Below are 22169 nucleotides of genomic sequence, written 5' to 3'. Positions count from 1 at the left end.
TGTGTGTGTGTGTGTGAGATGGTGGGTAGAAAGGCCAGCATGTGAAAGCATTGTGTGTGAGAGTGTGTATATGAAAGAGAGGGGGGGGGGTTGTTATTAGGAAGGCCAGCATGTGAGTGCATTGTGTGTGAGTTTGTGTGTGTATGTGTGTGTGCACCAGAGGGTGGGAGAGAGAGAGAAAAAAAAAACATGTTGAAAAGTATAGATAAGGGATTTGGGAGTAGGTGTGGAGGAACTGGGTCCCTGAGAAGGTGACTAAGTTAGAGATTCTGTAAACGTGGGTCTTTTGGGGTGCAGAAACAGGTCATCCAGTTCGGAGAAACCACCAAGCGCCCCCCAAGTTCCACATCGAGGGATTCCCCCTCCCAACATTCCTGGCTAGTCCTATGAGCACCGCGGACAGCGGCATCGACCTTGTCAAACCCCGCAGGACAGGAAGAGCAGCAGCCCCGCCCCTTCCCTTCCATTCCAAACTGAGTCACTGCCCACTCCTTCGTCCAACGTCAGTTTCCTCAACTGTGTATTGGGAGGTTGAGGTGGGTGTGCGGGACGTGAGCTGGTCCTTTGAAGAAGAAAACTGCAGTTTAGGGCAAGAGATCATAAACATCTGGCTGCTTCTGGGCACCAATTAAGTACATTAAGTGGGGAGCGACAGCAGCTAAACAACCCAAGCCCATAAAGCCTTCTAATTGCTCCGACCCACGTGGTCACAGTCTCCCCACTTATATAAAAGGCCTACAGAGGTGCAAGTAGTGAACGCCTGACGCCCCGACCACTGTGCTCTCCATTCGGACGTCTCCATTCTCAGAACCTCCTCTCTTCCCCAAAAAGCACCATGACTTGTGGATCTTACTGTGGTGGCCGCGCCTTCAGCTGCATCTCGGCCTGCGGGCCCCGGCCCGGCCGCTGCTGCATCACCGCCGCCCCCTACCGTGGCATCTCCTGCTACCGCGGCCTCACCGGGGGCTTCGGCAGCCACAGCGTGTGCGGAGGCTTTCGGGCCGGCTCCTGCGGACGCAGCTTCGGCTACCGCTCCGGGGGCGTGTGCGGGCCCAGCCCTCCATGCATCACCACCGTGTCGGTCAACGAGAGCCTCCTCACGCCCCTCAACCTGGAGATCGACCCCAACGCGCAGTGCGTGAAGCAGGAGGAGAAGGAGCAGATCAAGTCCCTCAACAGCAGGTTCGCGGCCTTCATCGACAAGGTGGGTGTCCTGGATCACACCCTTCCTGAACCCCCACCACCTACACAGCCAGGGCTGGGCACTAAGGATGGAGTCAGAGGCACAAAGACCTCTGCCTGCCTGAGATCCCAGTCTGATGGGCGAGGCATACAGACACACAGACAGACACATGCACAAACAGACATACACAGGCACTCAAGATGCAGACTCAGCTGACAGTTCAGATAGAGGGAGCTTGTGAAGGAAAAGTGTGGCCGGGCTGCTCTGGGGCACAAGCTAGACATCAGGGAGTTGGGGGAGGTGGGCGTGTGACCACTGCTGCTGAACTCAGAGGGGTTTGGGCAGCCCCAGGGTGAGAGAGTAGGGTGCACTGACTTCCAGATGACACACGGGAAGGGCTGGGAGATCTGAGCTCCCTTCCAGATGGCCTGTGACACCCTTTTCCTGGCACCATCCCGAGAAATCCCATCTGTGATCTGAACCTGAGTACTCTGCCTGTGAGGGTTGCTGATCACCTAGTTTCATAGTGAGGGGCTGAGCCTCCACTTCTGTTCATCTGCTTGTCGGGGGCGGGGTGGGGGGGGGGGTCACTCAACTCCCCAGGGAGCAGGCACTGACACCACCCAGCCCTTGCTCCACTCCTGAGTGGGAAATCTAGACACAGATCATGACCAGGAAATCCAGAAATTGTCTGTCTCCCACTGCCCCCCTCTACTCAATCTCAGATAAGCTCCAGATTTGGGGGTTCCCATTAAAGCATCTCCCCTGCGAGCCCCCAGAGCTGGCTTTGGGGCACCAGACACCATCTGCCCCTCCTTCCCACCCCGAATGGCAGGTGCGCTTCCTGGAGCAGCAGAACAAACTGCTGGAGACAAAGCTGCAGTTCTACCAGAACCGCGAGTGTTGCCAGAGCAACCTGGAACCCCTGTTTGAGGGCTACATCGAGACTCTGCGGCGGGAGGCCGAGTGCGTGGAGGCCGACAGCGGGAGGCTGGCCTCAGAGCTTAACCACGTGCAGGAGGTGCTGGAGGGCTACAAGAAGAAGTGAGTGCAGGCAAGAGAGATGCTGGGCACAGGAATGGGGTTTAGGTTAAATACACTGGATTAGACAATAAGAACTCCCAGGTAGGGTGAGTGGCCATGACCACTAGATTGACCGAGGGTGGCGGGGTCTTTTCCTTTGTGGAATCTTTGCCCAGACACCTGTGTAAGAGGAGGGCTGTGACTCCCATGACCTGTCTCTGTCCCACTTCAGCCTTCTCCTCCCTGAACCACATCACCCAGCAGCTCTCCCCTGCGCTGGGTGCGGAGGGAGCCTCTGCAGGGTCCAGGTCTTCTCTCCTAACCCTCAGCCCCTGTGCCTGTAGCACCTGTCAGATGTGAGCCCAGGGTCTCTCATGAGTGACAGGTCTTGGGCTCTGGGTGTCCCACTGCCTTGGGTTCTAAGTCCTGAGGGTCTGCGGGTCCAGGAGGTCCCATACCTGAGCTGGGATTGATACCAGTTAGGGGAGGCTAGGGCTACAGGCCCTGAGAGGCCATGCTGTTTACTCCCAGCATGGGGCTGGGGGCTGAGTCCTATTTGCCTCCTGGGGGACCTCAGAGCCCCTTTGGGAACAGGACTGGGAGGTCCCAGATGAGCACTTTCCATCCCCAGTTCAAAGTGGATAGAGAATCCCAGACACATCCCACATCCAACCAGAAAGGACTAAGCTAGGCTGCCAGGCCGGGGCTGTGTGGAGGTGTTTCTAGTACTGCCCCTATTGCTGTGATAAAGTGTGATGTGATGGTGGCTCTGCAGAGACCTGCCCTGCCCTGACCTCCCCTCTCTTCCCTCTGCTCTGTCTCAGGTATGAGGAGGAGGTTTCTCTGAGAGCAACAGCTGAGAACGAGTTTGTGGCTCTGAAAAAGGCAAGTGACACAGGATTGAGAAGCACAGATCTGTGGGATCTCAGAATGACAGGCTCTTTCTGGGGACACACAGGGGGTCTCAACCTCAGTGTGGGGTGCAATGACCTTTCCACAGCAGGCTAGGACTGCCCAGATGCAGGCCTTTGTATGGAGCATCCAGGGCCTTGACAAAGGGCAATGACCTGGGAATATCCACCAACACCTGCCCTGGGTGAGGAGATGGCTGCACTGTCCTCTGTGTGTCCTGCTCTGTTCCAGAGGTTGTGGTTTGTGGTTGAGTTCCCTGGAGACATAGCAGATTCAGTGTCTCTCCTGAGAGACAGTGCAGTCTGTCTAGCATTTTGGGGAGTCTGACCTTGAGGCAGAGACACAATCCCAGGGTGTAAGGGGGGATGGAGAAGAACCAGGACTAGCCCTTGGGCTTTTGGAGCACTGCTGGAGGACAGGAAAGGGTCAGGGTGTGAGAGCTGGGGGGTCAGTCTGGGCAGGCTTCCTGGAGCAGAAGAGGGGAGAAAGGAGAGATAAGAGGGTAAGGAGCAGTGAAAGGCTGGTGAGCCGTGCCCAAGACAAACAGGGTTTGTCCTCAGAGCAGCAGAGGATGCCAGGTCACCCCGGGAAGGGCCAGAAGGGAAGGAGAGGGCATGGGAATGAGACACTGGAGACTCCTTTCCCCAGGCTTCATGGAATGGGTGGGAAGAGAGAGGAATCTAGAGGCTGGATCACCAGAGTCCTTGAGCTCCAACACTCCCCACCTTTACAGGATGTGGACTTCGCCTACCTCCGCAAATCAGACCTGGAGGCCAACGTGGAGGCCCTGATCCAGGAGATTGACTTCCTGAGGCGGCTGTATGAGGAGGTGCGGGCTCAGGGGCCAGGCAGAGACCTGGCAGCCAGCAGAGAGGAGAGATGGGGGTGGGAGTGTTGGACAGGATGTGGTTAGAGGTTGCAGTCCCTGAGGCTGTGTGAGGGGGCAGGGTTGGGGACCAGAGAAAGCCTAAGGAGTCAGGACATGGTGGGTGGGGCCGTGTTCTCAACTAAAGTCACTGCCCTCACCTACTGCAGGAGATCCGCATTCTCCAGTCGCACATCTCAGACACCTCTGTGGTTGTCAAGCTGGACAACAGCCGGGACCTGAACATGGACTGCATCATTGCCGAGATCAAGGCACAGTACGATGACATTGTCACCCGCAGCCGGGCTGAGGCCGAGTCCTGGTACCGCAGCAAGGTGAGTGGCACAGGACTCCTGCCTGCTAGACGTGGCAGTGCGAGGGATTTGAGATTATCTATTAAATAGGCTTCCTTTTCTGGGGATGCACTAGGGATGAGAAAAGATGGCTGCCACTCTGATGTTGGGGTGGTAGGGCAGGACTGCCATGTGTGGTTGCACAGGCTGAGCACTGTACAACCTGCAAAATCATCTGTCATGCCCTGAATGGATGGGAGGTCCCACCCTGAACCTCATGAGCATCTCTACTTCCCCCAGTGTGAGGAGATGAAGGCCACGGTGATCAGGCATGGGGAGACCCTGCGCCGCACTAAGGAGGAGATCAACGAGCTGAACCGCATGATCCAGAGGCTGACGGCCGAGGTGGAGAATGCCAAGTGCCAGGTATGGGGCATCTGTGCCCAAGGTCAGAGAGACCGAGGGTCTAACCATGGTCACACAGCCTATGTGTGCCCTACCTGGATCTCAGCATTCATTCTCCAGCCCCTCTGTCCATGTAGAGTCCCTGGTTGTGGTCTCTGTGAGTCCCAGGTGATGAAGGCAAGAGGCTCTTTTCTGGGGTGCTCCCAGCTTGGTGGGGAGCATGGTCTCATCGAGGTAAGCATCAGAGAGACCCAGGGACTCTAATCTACGTTGTTCTCTCTGTTCTCTTCAGAATTCCAAGCTGGAGGCCGCGGTGGCTCAGTCTGAGCAGCAGGGTGAGGCGGCCCTCAGCGATGCCCGCTGCAAGCTGGCCGAGCTGGAGGGTGCCCTGCAGAAGGCCAAGCAGGACATGGCCTGCCTGATCAGGGAGTACCAGGAGGTGATGAACTCCAAGCTGGGCCTGGACATCGAGATCGCCACCTACAGGCGCCTGCTGGAGGGCGAGGAGCAGAGGTGGGTCCCATAGACCTTTCCCTTTTCCAGCCCTGCCAGGGTTCTCAGTGTGCTCTGTCCTCACACTCCTGGCAGCATTTAAGTTTTGTTTCTTAACCTCCCCACCCTGCAACCAGACAGGTAATTTGTGTAAGTCCTTTAAGTATGATCTAGCCCCGTTTGAGTCTCTCACGTTCACCCAGGCACTGATCTGAGATTGCAGTCTTGTTCATCTCACTTGAGATCCAGTAATCTGGCAGCAAGTATTCCTGTTACTGAGAAGCCTAATTAAGGCTTGGGGCCAGCTTGCCTGGGTAGTGCTTCTTCCCTTCCAGCTGTAGCTGCATGTGCTTCTCAGGATTCCTTCTCTTTTTCGTAGTCTGGCCCTGACCCCATCTCCAGACCTGGGAGTTCAGATGTATCCCATAAGGACAGCTTCAGATAGATGATACTATCAACTCATGCTTTTCTATTATAGTGGCAATGAGCATCCCAAGGTGGTATTCCATTGTGGCAGGTGGGAATGAGTTAGGCAGAGAGCAAGGACTTATCCCTTGGGGCAGTTATGCCTTGCTTTCAGGATTTTTGCTTGTTTGCTTGCTTCAGAGGTGGGGGGACTGGAGAAGACCCATTGGTCACTCAGCCTTCCTATGGCTGGAGGCCAGCTATACAGCTGGAGGGCAGCTATACAGCTCCTGCTCCCAGAAGGACAACACTCCCAGAATGTGAGCTCATTCTTTGCCCTGGTTTCTTTCCCCTAGTTGGTCAGTTGGTCTCACTCGAAGCTCCTTTTTTTTGTGGACAGTCAGGCCCTTGGCCCTGGGGAGAGGAGGGTGAAGGTTGGGGATGCAGAGGGAGTATCTTGTTTATTTGGGAAATGGGGAACACAGGTTTGGGACCTAGAAACTAAAGTGACCACATGATGAGATTTCCACCAAACTCGAGTTGTTCCATTGGAAAGCTCAGAGGCAGGGGTCTGGCTGGGCCTGGGGAATTTCATAAGTGAAGAATTCTGGGAGGAGGAGTTTTCCAAGTCTGAATTTGGAAGTTGGAGAAACACATGGAGATGGCATTGGAATCTGAGTGGCCCACTCCTCCATCACACAGGGCTCTTGGAATGAACTCAGGAGCTTTGGTATGTGTTACCTAGGGAACCTGGGCATGGAATGATTTGATGGTGGCTGTGGCTTCTCTTATCTGAAGCTGATTTAACCAATCCTTGGCCAGTGTGCTTTCAGGGGAACTCCATTTTCTTCCCTTAGGGGAAGCTATGTGGGAGGGAAATGTGGGCTGGGTAGAAATGAGTGTCTGGGGTGACAGCCCTGCCTTGTCATTGGATATGTCCTCCTTCTGGGCCTCAGCCTTTCCATCTGCCGGATGGGAGGACTGTGGCGGGCAGTCTCTGAGCCTGTTCTAAAATCCCATTTGTTTATCCGACAGTTTTGTATTGAGCCAGGCATTGTTTTTAGGTGATGCAGAAAGGAATAGACAAAAATGTCTACCCTCCTGATGCCTATAATCTAATGACACCAATCAGACTGGATTTCAGAAGTTAAATCTGCTTCCCTCAAATGCACCTGCAATTCAGTCACAACCAACTTCGAGGTAGTGGCAGCTAATAGCTCTTAAGGGCTATGAGCCAGGCACTAAGCACTGGACGCCTCTTATTTGATTCAGTCCTCGCAAGAGATCTACGAAGTAGATTTTCCTGATGAGGAAGCCTAGGCTGAGGTTGGCCGAAGCTGGGGTTGCACAGCTCAGAAGCAGTGGAGAGCGAGGCACTCACAGGCCTTCTGTCTCCAGACCCTCACGGTGACCCGAGTCTACGCTGGCTCCTGGCCGAGAGCATTTCTTGCCCCTTCCCTTGGGCAAGTGCCCAGATGGAGGGCCACAGATGTCCCCCTCCACCTCAGTCACGGGGGCCCGGCGCCTTTCCCGCGGCACTGACCTCTCGCCTTCTCTCCCCGCAGGCTGTGTGAGGGCGTCGGCTCGGTGAATGTCTGTAAGTAGTGGGGTCCGTCCCCTCCTCCCGCTGGGCGGGTCTGGGAGCCTCTGGGCAAAGGGCGCGTGGGCTCGCAGCAAAGCCACTCACCCAGGTCGCGGCTGCGCCTGACGCGCACCTCCGTCTCTTCCCCCTGCAGGCGTCAGCAGCTCCCGCGGTGGCGTCGTCTGTGGCGATCTCTGCGCCTCCACTACTGCCCCTGTTGTCTCCACCAGAGTCAGTAGCGTCCCCAGCAACAGCAACGTGGTGGTGGGCACTACTAACGCCTGCGCCCCCTCCGCCGGGGTTGGCGTCTGCGGCGGCAGCTGTAAGAGGTGCTAGGAGGCTGCCGCCTCCGCCAGCGCCTGTCGCCGTCACTCTCCACCCAGCCAGTACCTCGCGCCACCGGAACGCGCCGCCCGCGCCGGCCTCCCAATAGCCGCCGCCCGCTGCCTGCACTCTAAGTGCCCTCCCCACCGCTCCGCTCCGGGAGCCATCCCCGGTCGCAGGAGTCCGGGGAGGCCCGGGCGGCGCCGTGGTCTCTCTCTGTAGCCTTTCCTGGTAGTCAATTTGTTGTCCCGAGGATTCATCTTTTTCTTCCGCCTGCCTTCTGTTTTTTGCTGTATGCATTGGTCTTGCCTGAGCTCTTCCCCAAAGCTTGGAGGAACGGGGGAGGCCCGGGAATGTCCCTGTCTGCACGACCTGGGACTCTGCCCATGTGCTTTTGCCTGTGGAATGGAGACGCGGACCCTGGATGGTGGTTCTATGACTCTGCGAGGGACAGGCCCACGCGTGGGGAGAACATCTCCCTTCCGGGGCTACCCGCAAGAGCTTCTCAAAAACTAATGACTCTGCTGCCTTCTCCTTTGTCTTTGTTTCACTCTGTGTTTCCAATAAACTCATTGTAGCGAATCAAGCCTAGTGTCTCAGAATCTTGAAAATGCCAGGGCCTTCCTGTGATAGGGGCTCCTGCCAGAGCGCCTCAGGACCTGTTTATCCACTATTTTTCAGTAGCTAAAAATGACCACAGTAGGTGCTGCCCATCTGTACTTGAGCAGCCCAGGCCTTGGGGAAAACGAGAGAAGACTCACGGAGCCAGGGAATCTTATGGGGTCATGGGTTTCTCTAGACCAGGATTTCTCAACTTCAGCGCTATTGACAGTGTGAGCTGGGTCATTCTTTGTTTTAGGGCTGTCGCGTGCATTTGGTAGGATGTTTAGTAGCATCCCTGGCCTCAATCCACTAGATGCCAAGGGTCCTCCACCACCCTCTTGTGACAACTAAAAATGTCTCTAGATGTGGCCATATGTTTTCTAGGGGTTCTCAACCAAGGTGATCATCCACCGCCCCCACCCCAGGGCCTTCCTGGAGGGGAAAGTGCATGGGGAAAAAGATGGGGTAAGAATGGAAGGAAGGTATGTGAGAGAAGGGAAGTATGTGAGAGAAGCACTCTGCAGGGAGGAAGAGCCTTGGGTTGAGAGGAGAACTGGGCTTCTCATTCTGAGACTTGATGGCCATTTGCCACATGTGTGACTTTGGGCAAATTGCTTCCATCCCCTGATCTTCAGCTGCCTTGGCTGTGGAATGGGGAGATTGGACAGTATTCCTAAGATCCTTCTAGCTCCCTATGTGAGATTGTGTTTGAAAGGGCTATGTTAATGCCCTTTGAGTTTGAGTGCCGGTTCAGCCATTTACTAGTCTGTAACTGTGGGCAAATCACTAAGCCTCACTGAGCTTTAGTTCCTTCAAATTTAGAACGGGATGATGATATCTACTGGGCCATAGGGAGGTGTTTCAGATATCTATTACACACAGCAAGTCACCCACATGGAGAGGCTTAAAACAGCAATACTTTATCATGCCTCAGGATTCCGTGGGTTTACTGAGGAGTTCTATTTTACATGATGTTGTTCGGAGGGTTAGAATGTCTGAAAGGCCCAATATGGCCAAAATCTCACATGGCTGGACTTGGTGCTGGCCACCAGCTGGGAGTTCAAGTGACGTGGTTGGCCAGGGTGTATCAGTCAGGGTCCAATCAGAAGACAATAATTTGAACAGAGAAAGTTTAACATAAAGCATTATTAACCATAACAGAGATTGGCCAGTAAAAAGCAAGAACTCAAAAGCCCACAGCAGCTGCAGCCATAATAAGCAGCCCCTACCCCCAGGCCTTTTCTCCAGCATCCAGTGATAATTTCTTTGCTGGCTCTCCAGCTTTCACTAATTGTCTCCTTGAGTACATTTAGGCTCTGCCTGATGCCTGGGCCCAAAGTCAAAGACACAAGTTTTGAGTTTTGTTTCAGCAGCATCTCTCTGCCAGGTACCAACTTGCCCTCCCCGTATCTATTGCTATGTAACAAGACATCCCCAAATTTAGTGGCTTAAAACAACAATATTTTTCATAGTTGTGTGAATTGCCTGGGTGATTCTTCTGCTTCATATCATTGACTGGGGCTCTGGCACTGCTGAAAGGTCCAGGATGGCTTCACTTGTACGGTTGGCATTTGGAGCTATCTCTGGTCAAGAGCTCAGGAGCTGATGGCCAGGGCCTCTGTTCTTCCGTATGTGCTCCAGTCCCTTTGAGGCCATCTGGGCATGGAAGCTGCAGAAGGTGCTTTCCATCAGATTCTATTGGTCAAAGCAGTCATGGGGCCAGCCCAAGATCAAGGGGAGGAAAAACAGGCTCCACTTTTGATATGAGCAGTGCCATGCACAGAGAGGGAGGAGCTGCTGGGGGCTCATCTCTGAAGATAGCTACCACAGGATGATTAAATGAGACAACACAAATAAGTTTGAGGTATAGTGTGGCATACAACAGATACTAAACAATTAGTGTTTATGACTGCTCTTGTTGTTATTACTATTACCATGACATCATAACAGTGCAGCATTCTCAGTCTCTGAATAGCAGGGGCAGAGTGGACTGGTAGGAAATACTGGCAGCTGGAGATTTGACCTCCTAGCTTTTGTCAGCAGGAGTGTGTGGCCAAGCTCCTTCAGCTTTTGGAGCCTCGGGTAGTTTACCCATTTAAAGGCAGGTGATAGCAGCAGCCCACTGAGTGAATGAGAGCTTCACTGGTGTGCAGAGAAGGGTGGATGTCACAGCACTGTTAATCTGGGTACTGGCACTACCACACTGGCCCTATCTCAGGCTTGTCAGCACAGAGGGATCCACCATCCAGCTAGCTCACATTCCTCAGCAGCCAGCAGGAAGCTTCTGGAGAAGAGGCAGCTGGCTCTCTGTGAAGCATGGAAGGCCTCATGAATTGGCCCACAGCATCTACCTCTGCAAGAGGATTGGAAAGTGCCTGGAAGGAAGGACGAATGAGAAATGCTCTTGGGTGAAGAAAGCTTTCATGGAATGGAGTTGGAGCTGGGGTAGGAGGGGCTATGGAGGAGGAGGTAGGAACGAAGTGCTCATTTTCAGCTTTTAGAGGCATTGGAGAGCAGCCCCCACTCTCCTTGGTGGGCTTTCTGACGCATCAGAGCTCCAGGATGGCCCCTTGCTCCTTTTCCAGCTGCATCTTTATCTCTCACATACTGTTCCCATGTCTGGAGCACATCTCTCATCCTGGCTAACTCCTTACTTCAGTTCACTTCTTGCTTTCAAATGTAAGCTTTGCAGGGACAAGCATCTTTAACTATTTTTTTTTCACTTATAGGAACCCAAGCTTGTGTAACAGTACCTGCTACACAGCAGGTGCTTAATAATGATTTGTTGTTGGAATAAATGAGCTCCTGGTTTTCCTTTAGGTCTCAGCTTCAATGTTACCTCCCTTAGGAAGTAATCAGCTTTGCCTGCTTAACAATCCTCTGGCTGTGCTTCTCTTTTTCTCTCAGCACCAAGGCTTAGGGCTCTTCATAGCCACCCCCTCCTTGGTGTAGAGGTGGTAGTGGTGGTGGAGAAGATGGGGCTCAGGGACTCAGGACCAGAGGCTCCAACAATCTTGTCTAGCCCCTTGAGCTGGTTGGGTGGAAGGAAGATGCGTCACTGCCAGAGGCATGGAGTCTCTGGGTTCCCCCAGGTGGCACGTCCATGACCTCCCGAGGCTGGCAGTCCTTACAGTATCCTCCTTAACCCCTGAGAAGGGAGTGTTAAACCCCAGAGCAGAAATCGGAGCCTCTTCCCAAGAAGGGCAGAACTGAAAAGGCCCCTGCAGAGCCTCTGGTCCAACCCCTCCCTTGACAGGTGTTCAGGACATCTTGAGCCAGAGTAGGGGAGAAAGGTGGGGGGCAATGGGGAATAGGGAGCAGTGAGAGGCACTGAGCGATCAGTCAGAGCTAGACATACAGGGGATGGTACATTGTGTACATTGTGTTTAAGTCTGGACTTTGTCCCAGGGACAGTGGTGATCCACTGAAAGCTCAGCCTTGTGTTTGATGAAGGTCTCTGGCTGCTGTGAGGTGGGGCATGGAAGAAAGAAGAGCAGGACTCCAGGCAAAATGGTGATGGGTGGGTGTGCTGGCAGCAGTAAGGAGAGAGGAAAGAGGGGGATGGAGAGGTATTTAGGAGGCAGAAAAAGAAGTCCTTGGGTTTAATGAATATTGAGGGTGCAGGCATGGATAAATCATAGGTTCTGGTTTGGGCAACTGTGTTGATGATCTTGGCAGGAGAGACTGGAGGAGACTCCGGTTGAGAGGGTGGGAAGCAATGAGTTAAGCTGGAAGGTATGCTGAGTTCGAAGCATCTCTAAAACTGACAAGTGGAGGTTTCTTGTAGGAACTGGAGCTGGTGGGTCTAAGCCGAGGAGTGAGGGTAGGAGGAGAATCATCAGGGCTCTGAAGCCCAGGTGGGGGATTTTAACCAGGGAGGACATTAACTGTGGGTGGTAGCTGAAGGCGAGAGGCTGATGCGACTGCCTGGGGAGAGTGCAGAGAGGTGGGAAAAGGCCCTGGGGTAGTTGGATGCTTGAGGCAAGGTGCAGGGTGAGGTGTGAGCCAGTGAGCAGAACTGCCTGGGAGGAGCTGACAGCCTGGCCTGGGAGACAAGGAGGTGAAAGGCCCGAGACTCAGGAATTGGGAGGTGGGAGGGAGAGAAGGCACTGGGGAGCCCCTGGACTTGGGTGGAGGCTAAAGGGTCCTGGGGAGCCTAGAGATTCCAGGGGAAGCAAAGGAAGGGGGTGAGTCCTCCAAGGACATCCTGGTGAGATGGGTGGGAAAGGCCAGGGGCTGGGCGAAGGGGAGGAATGAAGAGGGCCAGCAAGGAAGGCAGTGCGCTACCCTGGAGGTGGGCTGCAGCCTTGCAAGGACTGTTCCAGGCCTGATTGCTTGAGGGTGGGGTTAGGGACTTCTCAAAGTCTTCCAGAGCTCTCCAGAGCTTTCCAAGAGGAGGACAGGAGAGATTGGGCCAAACAGCGGGCAGAGGAGCCTCTTAGCCTTGGGGTTGAAGCTGTGAGGTATCTCGGATGAGGGCAGTGAGTGGGGCAGTTGAGGGAGTGAGTAGATGGTGTCCTCGTGTCAGCTGTGGAGAAGGCTGCCAGGTACTCAGGAGGTGTATGAGTTGGGGAAGGGTGGGCCAGGGGCAGGTGCCAAGGCTCTCATCTTTCCCTGTTTGGTGGGCAGCATGAGGAGGATGTGGCAATGGGGTGGGGTCCAGACTGACACAGGGCAGCCCCCAAGGGTGGCTGCTGGCACTTTTGGTGGTTGTTGCTGTGGTACGTACGTGGTAGGATGGCTGGGGGGCAGAGTGAAGATATGCTAGGAAGAGAAAGTGGGGACTGTGTATGCAAGAAGGGGGCAAAACTCAAACACACACAAGCACGCATACACGTGCACACATATAAACATGCGCATGCACATGCACTGCCTTCCGGCTGACTTCTGGCCTCCTCGGTCCCCTTCAGAGCCATCCAGACTGACAGGTGTGACAGGTAGAAGGTGCTGTGAGCACAGTCAGCACTGCCTGGCCAGGAGATGACAGAACCATCTGGGTACAAGGCCCTACGAGTGTCCAGGCGGAGAACAGCCCAGAACGACTCTAGTCTTCAGGCCATATCATCAGGCTGGGGTGCTCACCACTTGGTGGGTGTGGGGGGCCCCAAGAAAGCAAGACATTGCAGCACACAAAGCAGGTCCCCAAGTTTATTGGAAAAGGGGAGACAAGAGGCCAGAGAGGCAGGGGGAACAGTCTCACAGTGCTTCTTCCGGGGAAGCAAGGCCCTTCTCCCCGGGAGGGGCTGAAGGCTGAGACAGGGGAAGGAATGGGTCTATTCCCCAGCCACAGGCCCCTTTCCAGTGGGATGAAAGGTGGGGAGGAGCCGCTGGTGGGAATGAGCCGATGGTGTATTCTCAGAACACAAGGGGAAAAGCCAGCGATGTGCTGCTGTTTTCAGCTGGTGGTGGGGCAGTGGCACGTCTGGCAGGCAGAAGGGGCTCCCCTGGCTCTCTTTTGGGCCACTTAATACCTCCCCTGGCTGCAGGAGCCCCCTCCACAGGTGGTGTTCAGCTGGCCACAGGGCTTGCACAAACCAGTGCTCACCACCAGGTTCCCATTGCAGGGGGCACTGCAGACGCTGCCTGTCACCGGCCGGGAGCCCGACACGCAGAGGTCCCCGCACACAACCCCACCCCGGGAGCTGCTGACACCTGTGGGAACAAGGGCAGGGTCAAGAGACCCCTGCTGGTGGCCATCCCATCCAGCCACCTTCCTTTGGTCTGTCTGATGTGTCGACCATCCAGGGAAGGATGCAAAGAGCCTCCAGTTCTATTCTGAAGGTGTGGAGGGAACCCTAGCCTGGGAGCCAGCAGACCGGGGTTCTGGTCCTGGTTCTGCTTTGTGACTTTGGGAGTCCTTTCCTCTGTCTGGGCCTCAGCTTTCTCACCTATATAAGGTGAAGGTTATGAATGACATCTGACGTCCCTTCTTGCAATGACATCTTATTATTTTTTCCCCTCCCCAACACATTCAGGCTGTGAGGTTCTTCCTGCGAGCTAACCTCAGTCTGTCTTGCTGCATGACCAACCTACCCTCTTTACTGGGGGAATTATTGGAAACACTCCTCCCAAAGTCTCTGCATATACTCATAGTCAAGAAGTCCTTTGTCCCCAGTCTACATTTTCCTTTTCAGGGCTCAAGATACTCACAGACATTCACAGCTTCAACACCTTCACACAGCCTGAGTGGGGAAAAAGTAAGGAAGGGGAAGATAAAAGAAGTCACAATGAGGTCATTGAATTTCCACTAGGTGCTGAAATGGGTCATCTCAGGGCTATTTCTGACCTACATTTATTCCCTTGTGCAGCTTAGAAAAAGTTGCCTTTCTGGCAGTTGAAGCAACGTCAGGTCACACTATTTAGCAAGTAGAGTATGGTTGGATTTCAATTCTTATTTGTCTCTCAGCTGTTATTTGCCTTTGTGCAGTGAACAACCTGAACAACCATATCTGTCAGGTCTAGATAGGCTCAACTTTCAGAAGGGGAAGGCCCTCTTGGGAAGACGAGGTCAGGGGTGGAGTTTGGCCAGCAACCCTGCCCTAGAATAGGTGATGTCCTAGAAACCAGGCAGGGTATGGATCTTGGAAGAGTTGAGAATGAGACAACTTGAAGATATGGATCTGGGATCCATAGAGGCAAGAATGTCACCTGGGGACTGAGACTGAGATAGGGAAAAATCAAAGGTGGGCAGGTCTATGCAAGTGGAGTGCTTAGGGCTGGGTTGGACCCACCTCTGCTCCTCGCCCTCCAGCAGGCGCCTGTAGGTGGCGATCTCGATGTCCAGGCCTAGCTTGGAGTTCATCACCTCCTGGTACTCCCTGATCAGGCAGGCCATGTCTTGCTTGGCCTTCTGCAGGGCGCCCTCCAGCTCGGCCAGCTTGCAGCGGGCATCACTGAGGGCCGCCTCACCCTGCTGCTCAGACTGGGCCACCGCAGCTTCCAGCTTGGAGTTCTGGGAGGTAGGGGGAATATGGAGAGGATAAAGTGAAGTTTAGTTTCCTGAAATCCCAGCCAGTCTCCAATAGGATCATTCAACTTCTATCTTAAAATATTATCTCTCCAATCAGCTTCCTAATCTTCCTTCCCTCCTCACTTACACTACACACACACACACACACACACACACACACACACACCACACAGATACACACACACACCTTGGCCAAGACAATCAGAAATATTTCAGTAGATTTCTCATCTTACTCTGTCACCCATGAGACTGCACTGGGAAGACTTTTCCAGAATCTAACTCAAATCCCTCTGCTGAGGGCTAACCCCAGTCTCTTCCTACACTGAGGGGTGGGCCGGGCTCCTGTACCTGGCACTTGGCATTCTCCACCTCGGCTGTCAGCCTCTGGATCATGCGGTTCAGCTCGTTGATCTCCTCCTTGGTGCGGCGCAGGGTCTCCCCGTGCCTGATCACTGTGGCCTTCATCTCCTCACACTGCAGGAAGCAGAGATGTTCATGAGGCTCAGGATGAGACATCCCATTCATTCAGGACAGCTCAGATGATTGCACAGATTGTGCAGTGCTCGGCCTGTGCAACCATACGTGGCAGTCCTGCCCTGCCACCCCAACATGAGAGCTATTGGTTTTTCTCTTACCATCCTTAGGGATCAGAATCCCTAGACAAAGAAGCCTTTTCTACTAGATACCTCACATCCCTCCCACTGCCATGTCTAGCAGGCAGGTGTCCTGTGCCGCTCACCTTGCTGCGATACCAGGACTCGGCCTCAGCCCGGCTACGGGTGGCAATGTCATCATACTGTGCCTTGATCTCGGCAACGATGCAGTCCATGTTCAGGTCCCGGCTGTTGTCCAGCTTGACAACCACAGAGGTGTCTGAGATGTGGGATTGGAGAATGCGGATCTCCTGCAGGAGGTGGGGAAAGGAAGGACAACTCACTTATCTGGGCTTCTCCTAATCCCTGGATGCCTATCATCCTTTTGGCTCATCAGGAGCGAACGTCTCATGTTTGGAGAAACAAACCTGATGAAATCGCATAACTTTCTGCACAAATAGGAAATCCCTTTAGAGGAAAACACAACCACTTCTCAACTGCTTGCTTTTGGAATTATTCAGGCCCATGTGCAGCCAGCATGGTCCAGATGCTTTCCAGGGGCTCAGACCTTGTATGGGGGGCCTCTTTCCATTCTCCTAGACCAACCCCATGTAGGAAGGCTATTGTTGCCAGAGAAAGCCCTGGGCCAGAGCAATGGGTTCAATTCTGTCTGATGCTGTGTGGGGTCTATGCTGCAGTCCACTGGCTAAGGGGAAGGACGCGGGGCAGGTTCCCAAGGCACAGGTGTCTGGGGTGCTCACTCTCCTGCCCCTTACTAAATTTGTTCCTTTTTGGCTTTCCATCCGTTTGCCTCCCTGTTCCTTCCCTCTCGTTGCTCCCTGCCAACCCTCCAGCCGTGAGCCTGGGTTCATATGTCAGCAGGCCTGGTTCATGCCTGTGGGTGTCTGGGCAGAGGGTCGGGGATCCCATGGGGGGATCTGTGCCCACCATGGCTGAGAGCCCCTCACCTCCTCATACAGCCGCCTCAGGAAGTCAATCTCCTGGATCAGGGCCTCCACGTTGGCCTCCAGGTCTGACTTGCGGAGGTAGGCGCAGTCCACATCCTGGGTGGGGTAGAAAGGGCTGTGAGGCCAGCTTTCCTCAGAGGGCTCTGAGGACCTGGCTGCCATGTGGCAGGACAAAGAGGATGGGTGGCGGGACTCAGGGCGGGCTCAGGGCCAGCTGGGCTTCACTCACCTTCTTTAGAGCCACAAACTCGTTCTCTGCTGTGGCTCGAAGTGCTACTTCTTCTTCATACCTGAGGTGAGCAGGGAGAACAGGACCTTGTCTGAACAGCTCTTGATCTTGGCCATGAGCATATATGCAAAGGAGTCTCTTTCCTAGACCTCCCCCTGCTTGTCTCCTGCCCCCAAGTGAAATGGGTGGGGCTCTGCAGGAACCAGGCTGCTGGCCTGGGTACTACTGGGATGCACTAGAGAAACGAAGTGCCTACTCCCCTGTTTTTTTGTTTTTGTTTTTGAGATGGAGTCTCGCTCTGTCGCCCAGGTTGGAGCACAGTGGCGCGGTCTCGGCTCACTGCAAGCTCCGCCTCCCAGGTTCACACCATTCTCTCCCCTCAGCCTCCCGAGTAGCTGGGACTACAGGTGCCCACCACCACGCCCGGCTAATTCACTCCCCTGTTTTGGTGGAGGTTGGGAGAGCAGGATCTGGAAGCTGAGTGTGTGAATGTGTGTGGTTGGGGAGTGGGAGGTGCTGTTTTTCTCGCCTAGGTCTCCATCTTTTCTTCCTTCGAGCCCTCCCCTGCCCCCACTCAGCTGCAGGTGGTGGGATCCTCGCTCTGTTTCTCCCCTCCTGGCCTGAGCTGTGGGAGGCAGCTCAGAGACAGGGAGGGAGGGGTATGCTGGGCCTGGGGAGTCCATGGAGAGAATGTTACTGAAGGAAGCTGGCCACCCCTCAAAAGCAGATTCCTTCTGAGGATCCAGTGCGTATTCTTCATACCATATATCACACTTTGTAGCTGAAGGGCTAGATCTGTGGCTCTGTCACGACTGCCTTCCAGCAGACTGCAGGCTCCACAAGAACCCGCACTGTGTGGCTTGCGTGGCCCTGTGTCACTATCACCAGCACAGTGTGCTGCATGTGGTAGGTGATCAGATAGTGTTAGCTGAGTGAGAGAGCAAACTTAGGAAGACACAGGTCCAGGACTTTGAGATCTGGTCTCAAAGAGACCCAGGAATACAAGTTTTTGTGAAAAATGGATGGAGAAAGGGAGAGAGCATTGTTTCCCTGATCTGCTGGTGGAAAGACAAGCTGAGCCTCCATCCCCCACACCCAAGGGACCCCTGTGTCTCAAGCAGGGGGTACAGGTTCTTCTCCACTCTCAGGCAGAGATGCCAGCTGCAGACTGGATACTCCTCCGGGCTCAGGGAGCTGCCACCGTGCTATTTCCTGTGCCCAGAACCCCTCCTGCCCACACTCACTTCTTCTTGTAGCCCTCCAGCACCTCCTGCACGTGGTTGAGCTCTGAGGCCAGCCTCCCACTGTCAGCCTCCACACACTCGGCCTCCCGCCGCAGAGTCTCGATGTAGCCAGCAAACAGGGGCTCCAGGTTACTCTGGCAGCACTCGCGATTTTGGTAGAACTGCAGCTTTGTCTCCAGCAGCTTGTTCTGCTGCTCCAGGAAGCGCACCTGCCACCCAGAGGCAGAGCCTAAGAACCTCTTCTTGCAGCATCAGAGGACAAGAGGGGTTCCCAGCACGAGGGCCTGAAAGCCCCCAACTCTCTGACCCAGAGTCTTCCCTGGAAGGCGTTATGTCATCTCTCTCAAAAATGCCACCAGGGCTTAACCAGTTCACCACCTGGAAGTTCTTCCTGGGAGTTAATCTCTTCTAAGTCAGTTTACCTGGTGTCATGGAAAATGCTTGAAGAGTCCAGATTCTGCTGCCACTTGTTAACAATGTGCCCTTGGATAAAGCACTCACCTCCTCCGTAGAGTGGCGAGGTTAAAGCTCACCTTACTATGAGGATTAAAAGAACCCTTTAACAGAAAGGCACCCCACACTGAACAGCTACTGCTGTTCAATCACACCAAGCCAGGTGGACCTTTTTAGAAAGGCAAACTGTAAAAGTTGAAAAATAAAGCATGTGCCAATTATTCAAACCCTACAACAACAATGCAATTAGAATAATAGTCACCTGCAATATGAGAGTAGGAATGTCCTGTGCTCCAACCCCCTCATTTTACTGATGAGGCCAAGGAGGTTCCCTGACTGCCTGAGAGCTCACAATGGCAGAGAAGAGCTCAAACTCCGATCTTCTGCTCTGCAAGGGGTGTCTTCTCTCACTTTGACAATTATAGGAACATCCCTCTCCCAGCCATGAGGTTGGCCCACTACTCCACTCAGCTTCTTTTGTCTAATAACTTGGCCACACCCTTGGTAGGTCCTGTCTTATGCTATCCTTGGTCTCTTATGCTATTAGAAATTCCACATTTTTTTTTCCCGATCCTTTCTGGTGGGCATCTCTCTAGTGTGACTCCTCTCTTGAGGTTTTGGCTCTGGAGGGCTCTTTCCAACCCCAGAACATCTTCCTAGTCAGAGCCTTTTCTCCCAGTCTCTCACATCACTGCCACATGGTGGTTGCCTGGATTCGGTGGAGAAGGTGGCTGCAGACTCGAGTTGGACACTGACTCCACAGATGGTTTCAACCAAACCCAGACTGTGCACTGCCTGCCTCCCCATAAAGCCTGTGAGGATGGGGACCATGACTCTTGCTCACCCCTGGATCCTGAGCCCCAGGAGCTTGGACAAAATACTCTAGCCCCCGCTCAGTGGCCAAATCACTGTGTGGTATAGAAAGAGCTCTGTGCCATCCACGAGACCCACTTCCAGACAGTTTTCCAGCACCACACTTACTAGCCCTGCCTTGATGGAGACAGCATCTCCTTGGCATTTAAGCAGTTATTTGGCTTCAATTGCCCTGAGCGCCCACACAGGGGTCCTTTGCTCACTAGGTGATATTATCACTCAGTGTGGAAGGCTCTGCGCCTTGTTCTGCTTTTGTGTTTTCAGTTAATCTCCCCCATCAGTCTGGTAGCTCCCGGTCCTATTTTTGTCTTTCTGTCTGTGTCCTAGAAGTATGACTACCTTTCCCTTTGGCCTGGGAACTTCTGTGGGCAAGTTCTTGCCTTTGACTTCCCTGTCAGTGCCCAGCCTGAGTTCTGAACATGAGTAGGGGTTCAGGAAGGGTGTGATCCAGGACACCCACCTTGTCGATGAAGGCAGCGAATCTGCTGTTGAGGGACTTGATCTGCTCTTTCTCCTCCTGCTTCACGCACTGCGCGTTGGGGTCTATCTCCAGGTTGAGGGGCGTGAGGAGGCTCTCGTTGACCGACACGGTGGTGATGCATGGGGGGCTGGGTCCGCACACGCCCCCGGAGCGGTAGCCGAAGCTGCGTCCGCAGGAGCCGGCCCGGAAGCCCCCGCACACGCTGTGGCTGCCGAAGCCCCCGGTGAGGCCGCGGTAGCAGGAGATGCCGCGGTAGGGGGCGGCGGTGATGCAGCAGCGGCTTGGCCGGGGCCCGCAGGCAGAGACACAGCTGAAGTTTCCAGGGCGGAACCCACAGCCTATGGAGTTGAAGCCACAGGTCATGATGGAGGTTAGGAGGTGTCTGAACAGTGGAGTAGATGGCAGAGGATGGAGCCAAGGGCCTGTGCTCCCTGGCTGATGGCAGGCCCTTTTATGTGCCAGGAGCAGCTGGCGTTAAAAGAGGGAGCAAAGAGACAATAGCTGAATTTTATTGGCTTGGCATCACCCTGGCCTCTTAAGCTAGAACCCTGCTTGCCTCTTCAGTGTGGCTGCATCAACAATCCCTGGCCACGGGCCCTGTTTCATCTTCAAAGCCCTTTATAAGCTTCCTCCTTGCTCCTGCCCCTCCCACTGGCACTGCTGTGGAGCAGGGAGAGGGGTTCCTGAAAGCATTAGTTGCATTCTGCGCTCCAAGCGTGGGGAATGGGTGCAGTGACCTGGGGTGAAGCCTGCTCTCTGAACCCTGTTCTGAAAGGGGCAGAGCTAGGGCTATGGGCCCTGGACCCATAGCCAAGCCCTGGGGTGGACTGGCTGGCCTGTCCCAAGGAGGGGGCTGCCTCCCAGCCAACCTCTTGCTGTAGGCTTTCCTGTCTTTATCTCAAAGGCAGGTTCCTTTCCTCATTGTCAAGATTGGCCGCTCCTATCCTATTCCTGCTCAGAGCCTGGTCAGGGATGGGAGTGGGGGTAGAGATTTGGGGTGGGAGGAGGGCATGTTCTTTGCACTTTGGGTATTCCTAGTGCAGGGACACCATCTGGGACATGGAAGAAACTGATTCAGAGAGTTCAGGACAGTGCCAGGGCTATGCTTCAGAGTTCCAGGCGTCATTGCTGATGGGATCGGGAGCGGGGAGTGTGGAATACCTCAGAGCTCCAGGGACTCATGGAGGAGAGTGGGGACCTGGGCTTGAGGAGGATTGGGGTGGGGTAGTACAGGATTGAGAGATGACCAGAAAAGAGTCCGGCTCTGATTTGCAGACTAGACTATGTGTATTCATTTATTCATTTATTCAGGAAATACTTATTTGGTGCCCACCAACTATGCACTAGCCACTGTGCTAGGTTCTGGAAATCCTACAGAGACCTGGGGGGCTTGGAGGTAGCATGCATGTGGGGGAGCCAACATTTGGCTAGGGGGAAAGATGACAAGCCACAGATGGGGGGAAGGCCCTCACAATGTCCGGGCTGATTGGTGTTCTTTAGGTTCCCAGCAGGGAAGCTCAGTGATGGGGTCTTGGGGTGTATGTACTCACCAGGAAGGAGGGAAGGTGCGGGAGGTGAGGGACATCAGCAGGGTCCTTAAATGCGATCACTCTCTCACCTCAGAGAACACACTGGGTGAGAGAAGGGTGCTAGCTCATGTGGCTGTTCCTAAAGCCAAGCTCTCTTACTTTGGGCCTTTGTTCCTTTGAGTTAGGACAGGCAATGGCTTTGATGGATGGACAGTGGGACCGAGCCAGGAGGTTTGCCTTAACCCGAGGACCTGAGCCCATCAACCCTTCCAAACACACATCTCTGGACTGCTTTCGTCAGGAGAGGATGAGGAGGACTCCACTGATGGACCTGTGTCCTGACCCAGCCACAACCCAACCCTGACCCACTCTGGGCTAATAGTAACCCTCCTGTGACTCTCATCTTTTGCCCTTCCCACTCCCTCTCAGGATGAGTGGGCTAGTTATATCCCAGAGTGGGGATCTGGGGATGATGGAAGAGGGGCCCATCTTCTGTGGGCCTGAGGGAGGGCAGGCGATGGTGCTGTTGAAGTCTCTTAGGGAGCTGGACATCTGCCACGGATCCAAAAAAAGGACTCTCCTAGTCCCTCTTCTTGGGTCCTGTGGACAGGCTTCCAGAGTCTTGTGTCTGGGGCGGGAACTCTGGGGGTGTGGGCTGTGTGATAGGGGATCCTGGTGTGAAAGACACACCAGGGAGGCACAGCCTGAGGGTACCTGGGGGGCCTGGGGGTGGCTGACTGCA

General features: G+C 54.3%; 2 protein-coding genes across 2 annotated transcripts; one reads left to right on the top strand and one right to left on the bottom strand.

Annotated features, from left to right (window-relative positions):
* The first annotated feature begins 746 nt into the window (after positions 1-746).
* On the top strand, positions 747-8070 carry LOC109029062 (keratin, type II cuticular Hb6). The gene is made up of 9 exons (XM_055357171.2): positions 747-1204; positions 2019-2227; positions 3031-3091; positions 3852-3947; positions 4154-4318; positions 4577-4702; positions 4974-5194; positions 7144-7175; positions 7315-8070. The coding sequence occupies exons 1-9, from the start codon at positions 836-838 to the stop codon at positions 7494-7496; spliced, it is 1461 nt and encodes a 486-aa protein (XP_055213146.1). The 5' UTR covers positions 747-835; the 3' UTR covers positions 7497-8070.
* A 5151-nt stretch (positions 8071-13221) lies between these two features.
* Positions 13222-20551, bottom strand: LOC101136203 (keratin, type II cuticular Hb3). The gene is made up of 9 exons (XM_019037988.2): positions 19878-20551; positions 18092-18300; positions 16848-16908; positions 16619-16714; positions 15797-15961; positions 15406-15531; positions 14819-15039; positions 14238-14269; positions 13222-13739 (listed from the first exon to the last, which is right to left on the bottom strand). The coding sequence occupies exons 1-9, from the start codon at positions 20259-20261 to the stop codon at positions 13552-13554; spliced, it is 1482 nt and encodes a 493-aa protein (XP_018893533.1). The 5' UTR covers positions 20262-20551; the 3' UTR covers positions 13222-13551.
* Between the last annotated feature and the right edge of the window lie 1618 nt (positions 20552-22169).

This window comes from Gorilla gorilla, chromosome 10 (genome assembly GCF_029281585.2).
Source record: "Gorilla gorilla gorilla isolate KB3781 chromosome 10, NHGRI_mGorGor1-v2.1_pri, whole genome shotgun sequence".
Taxonomy (NCBI): domain Eukaryota; kingdom Metazoa; phylum Chordata; class Mammalia; order Primates; family Hominidae; genus Gorilla; species Gorilla gorilla.
This window is presented reverse-complemented; position numbering and strand designations above follow the sequence as displayed.

Coding starts and splice junctions, on each gene's coding strand:
- LOC109029062 (XM_055357171.2), top strand. CDS start 836: ATGACTTGTGGATCTTACTGTGGTGGCCGCGCCTTCAGCTGCATCTCG. Junction 1,205..2,018: donor TCGCGGCCTTCATCGACAAG/GTGGGTGTCCTG, acceptor CCCGAATGGCAG/GTGCGCTTCCTGGAGCAGCA. Junction 7,176..7,314: donor CGTCGGCTCGGTGAATGTCT/GTAAGTAGTGGG, acceptor TTCCCCCTGCAG/GCGTCAGCAGCTCCCGCGGT.
- LOC101136203 (XM_019037988.2), bottom strand. CDS start 20,261: ATGACCTGTGGCTTCAACTCCATAGGCTGTGGGTTCCGCCCTGGAAAC. Junction 15,962..16,618: donor TGAGGCGGCTGTATGAGGAG/GTGAGGGGCTCT, acceptor CACCTCCTGCAG/GAGATCCGCATTCTCCAATC. Junction 13,740..14,237: donor TGTTGAAGCTGTGAATGTCT/GTGAGTATCTTG, acceptor TTGTTCCCACAG/GTGTCAGCAGCTCCCGGGGT.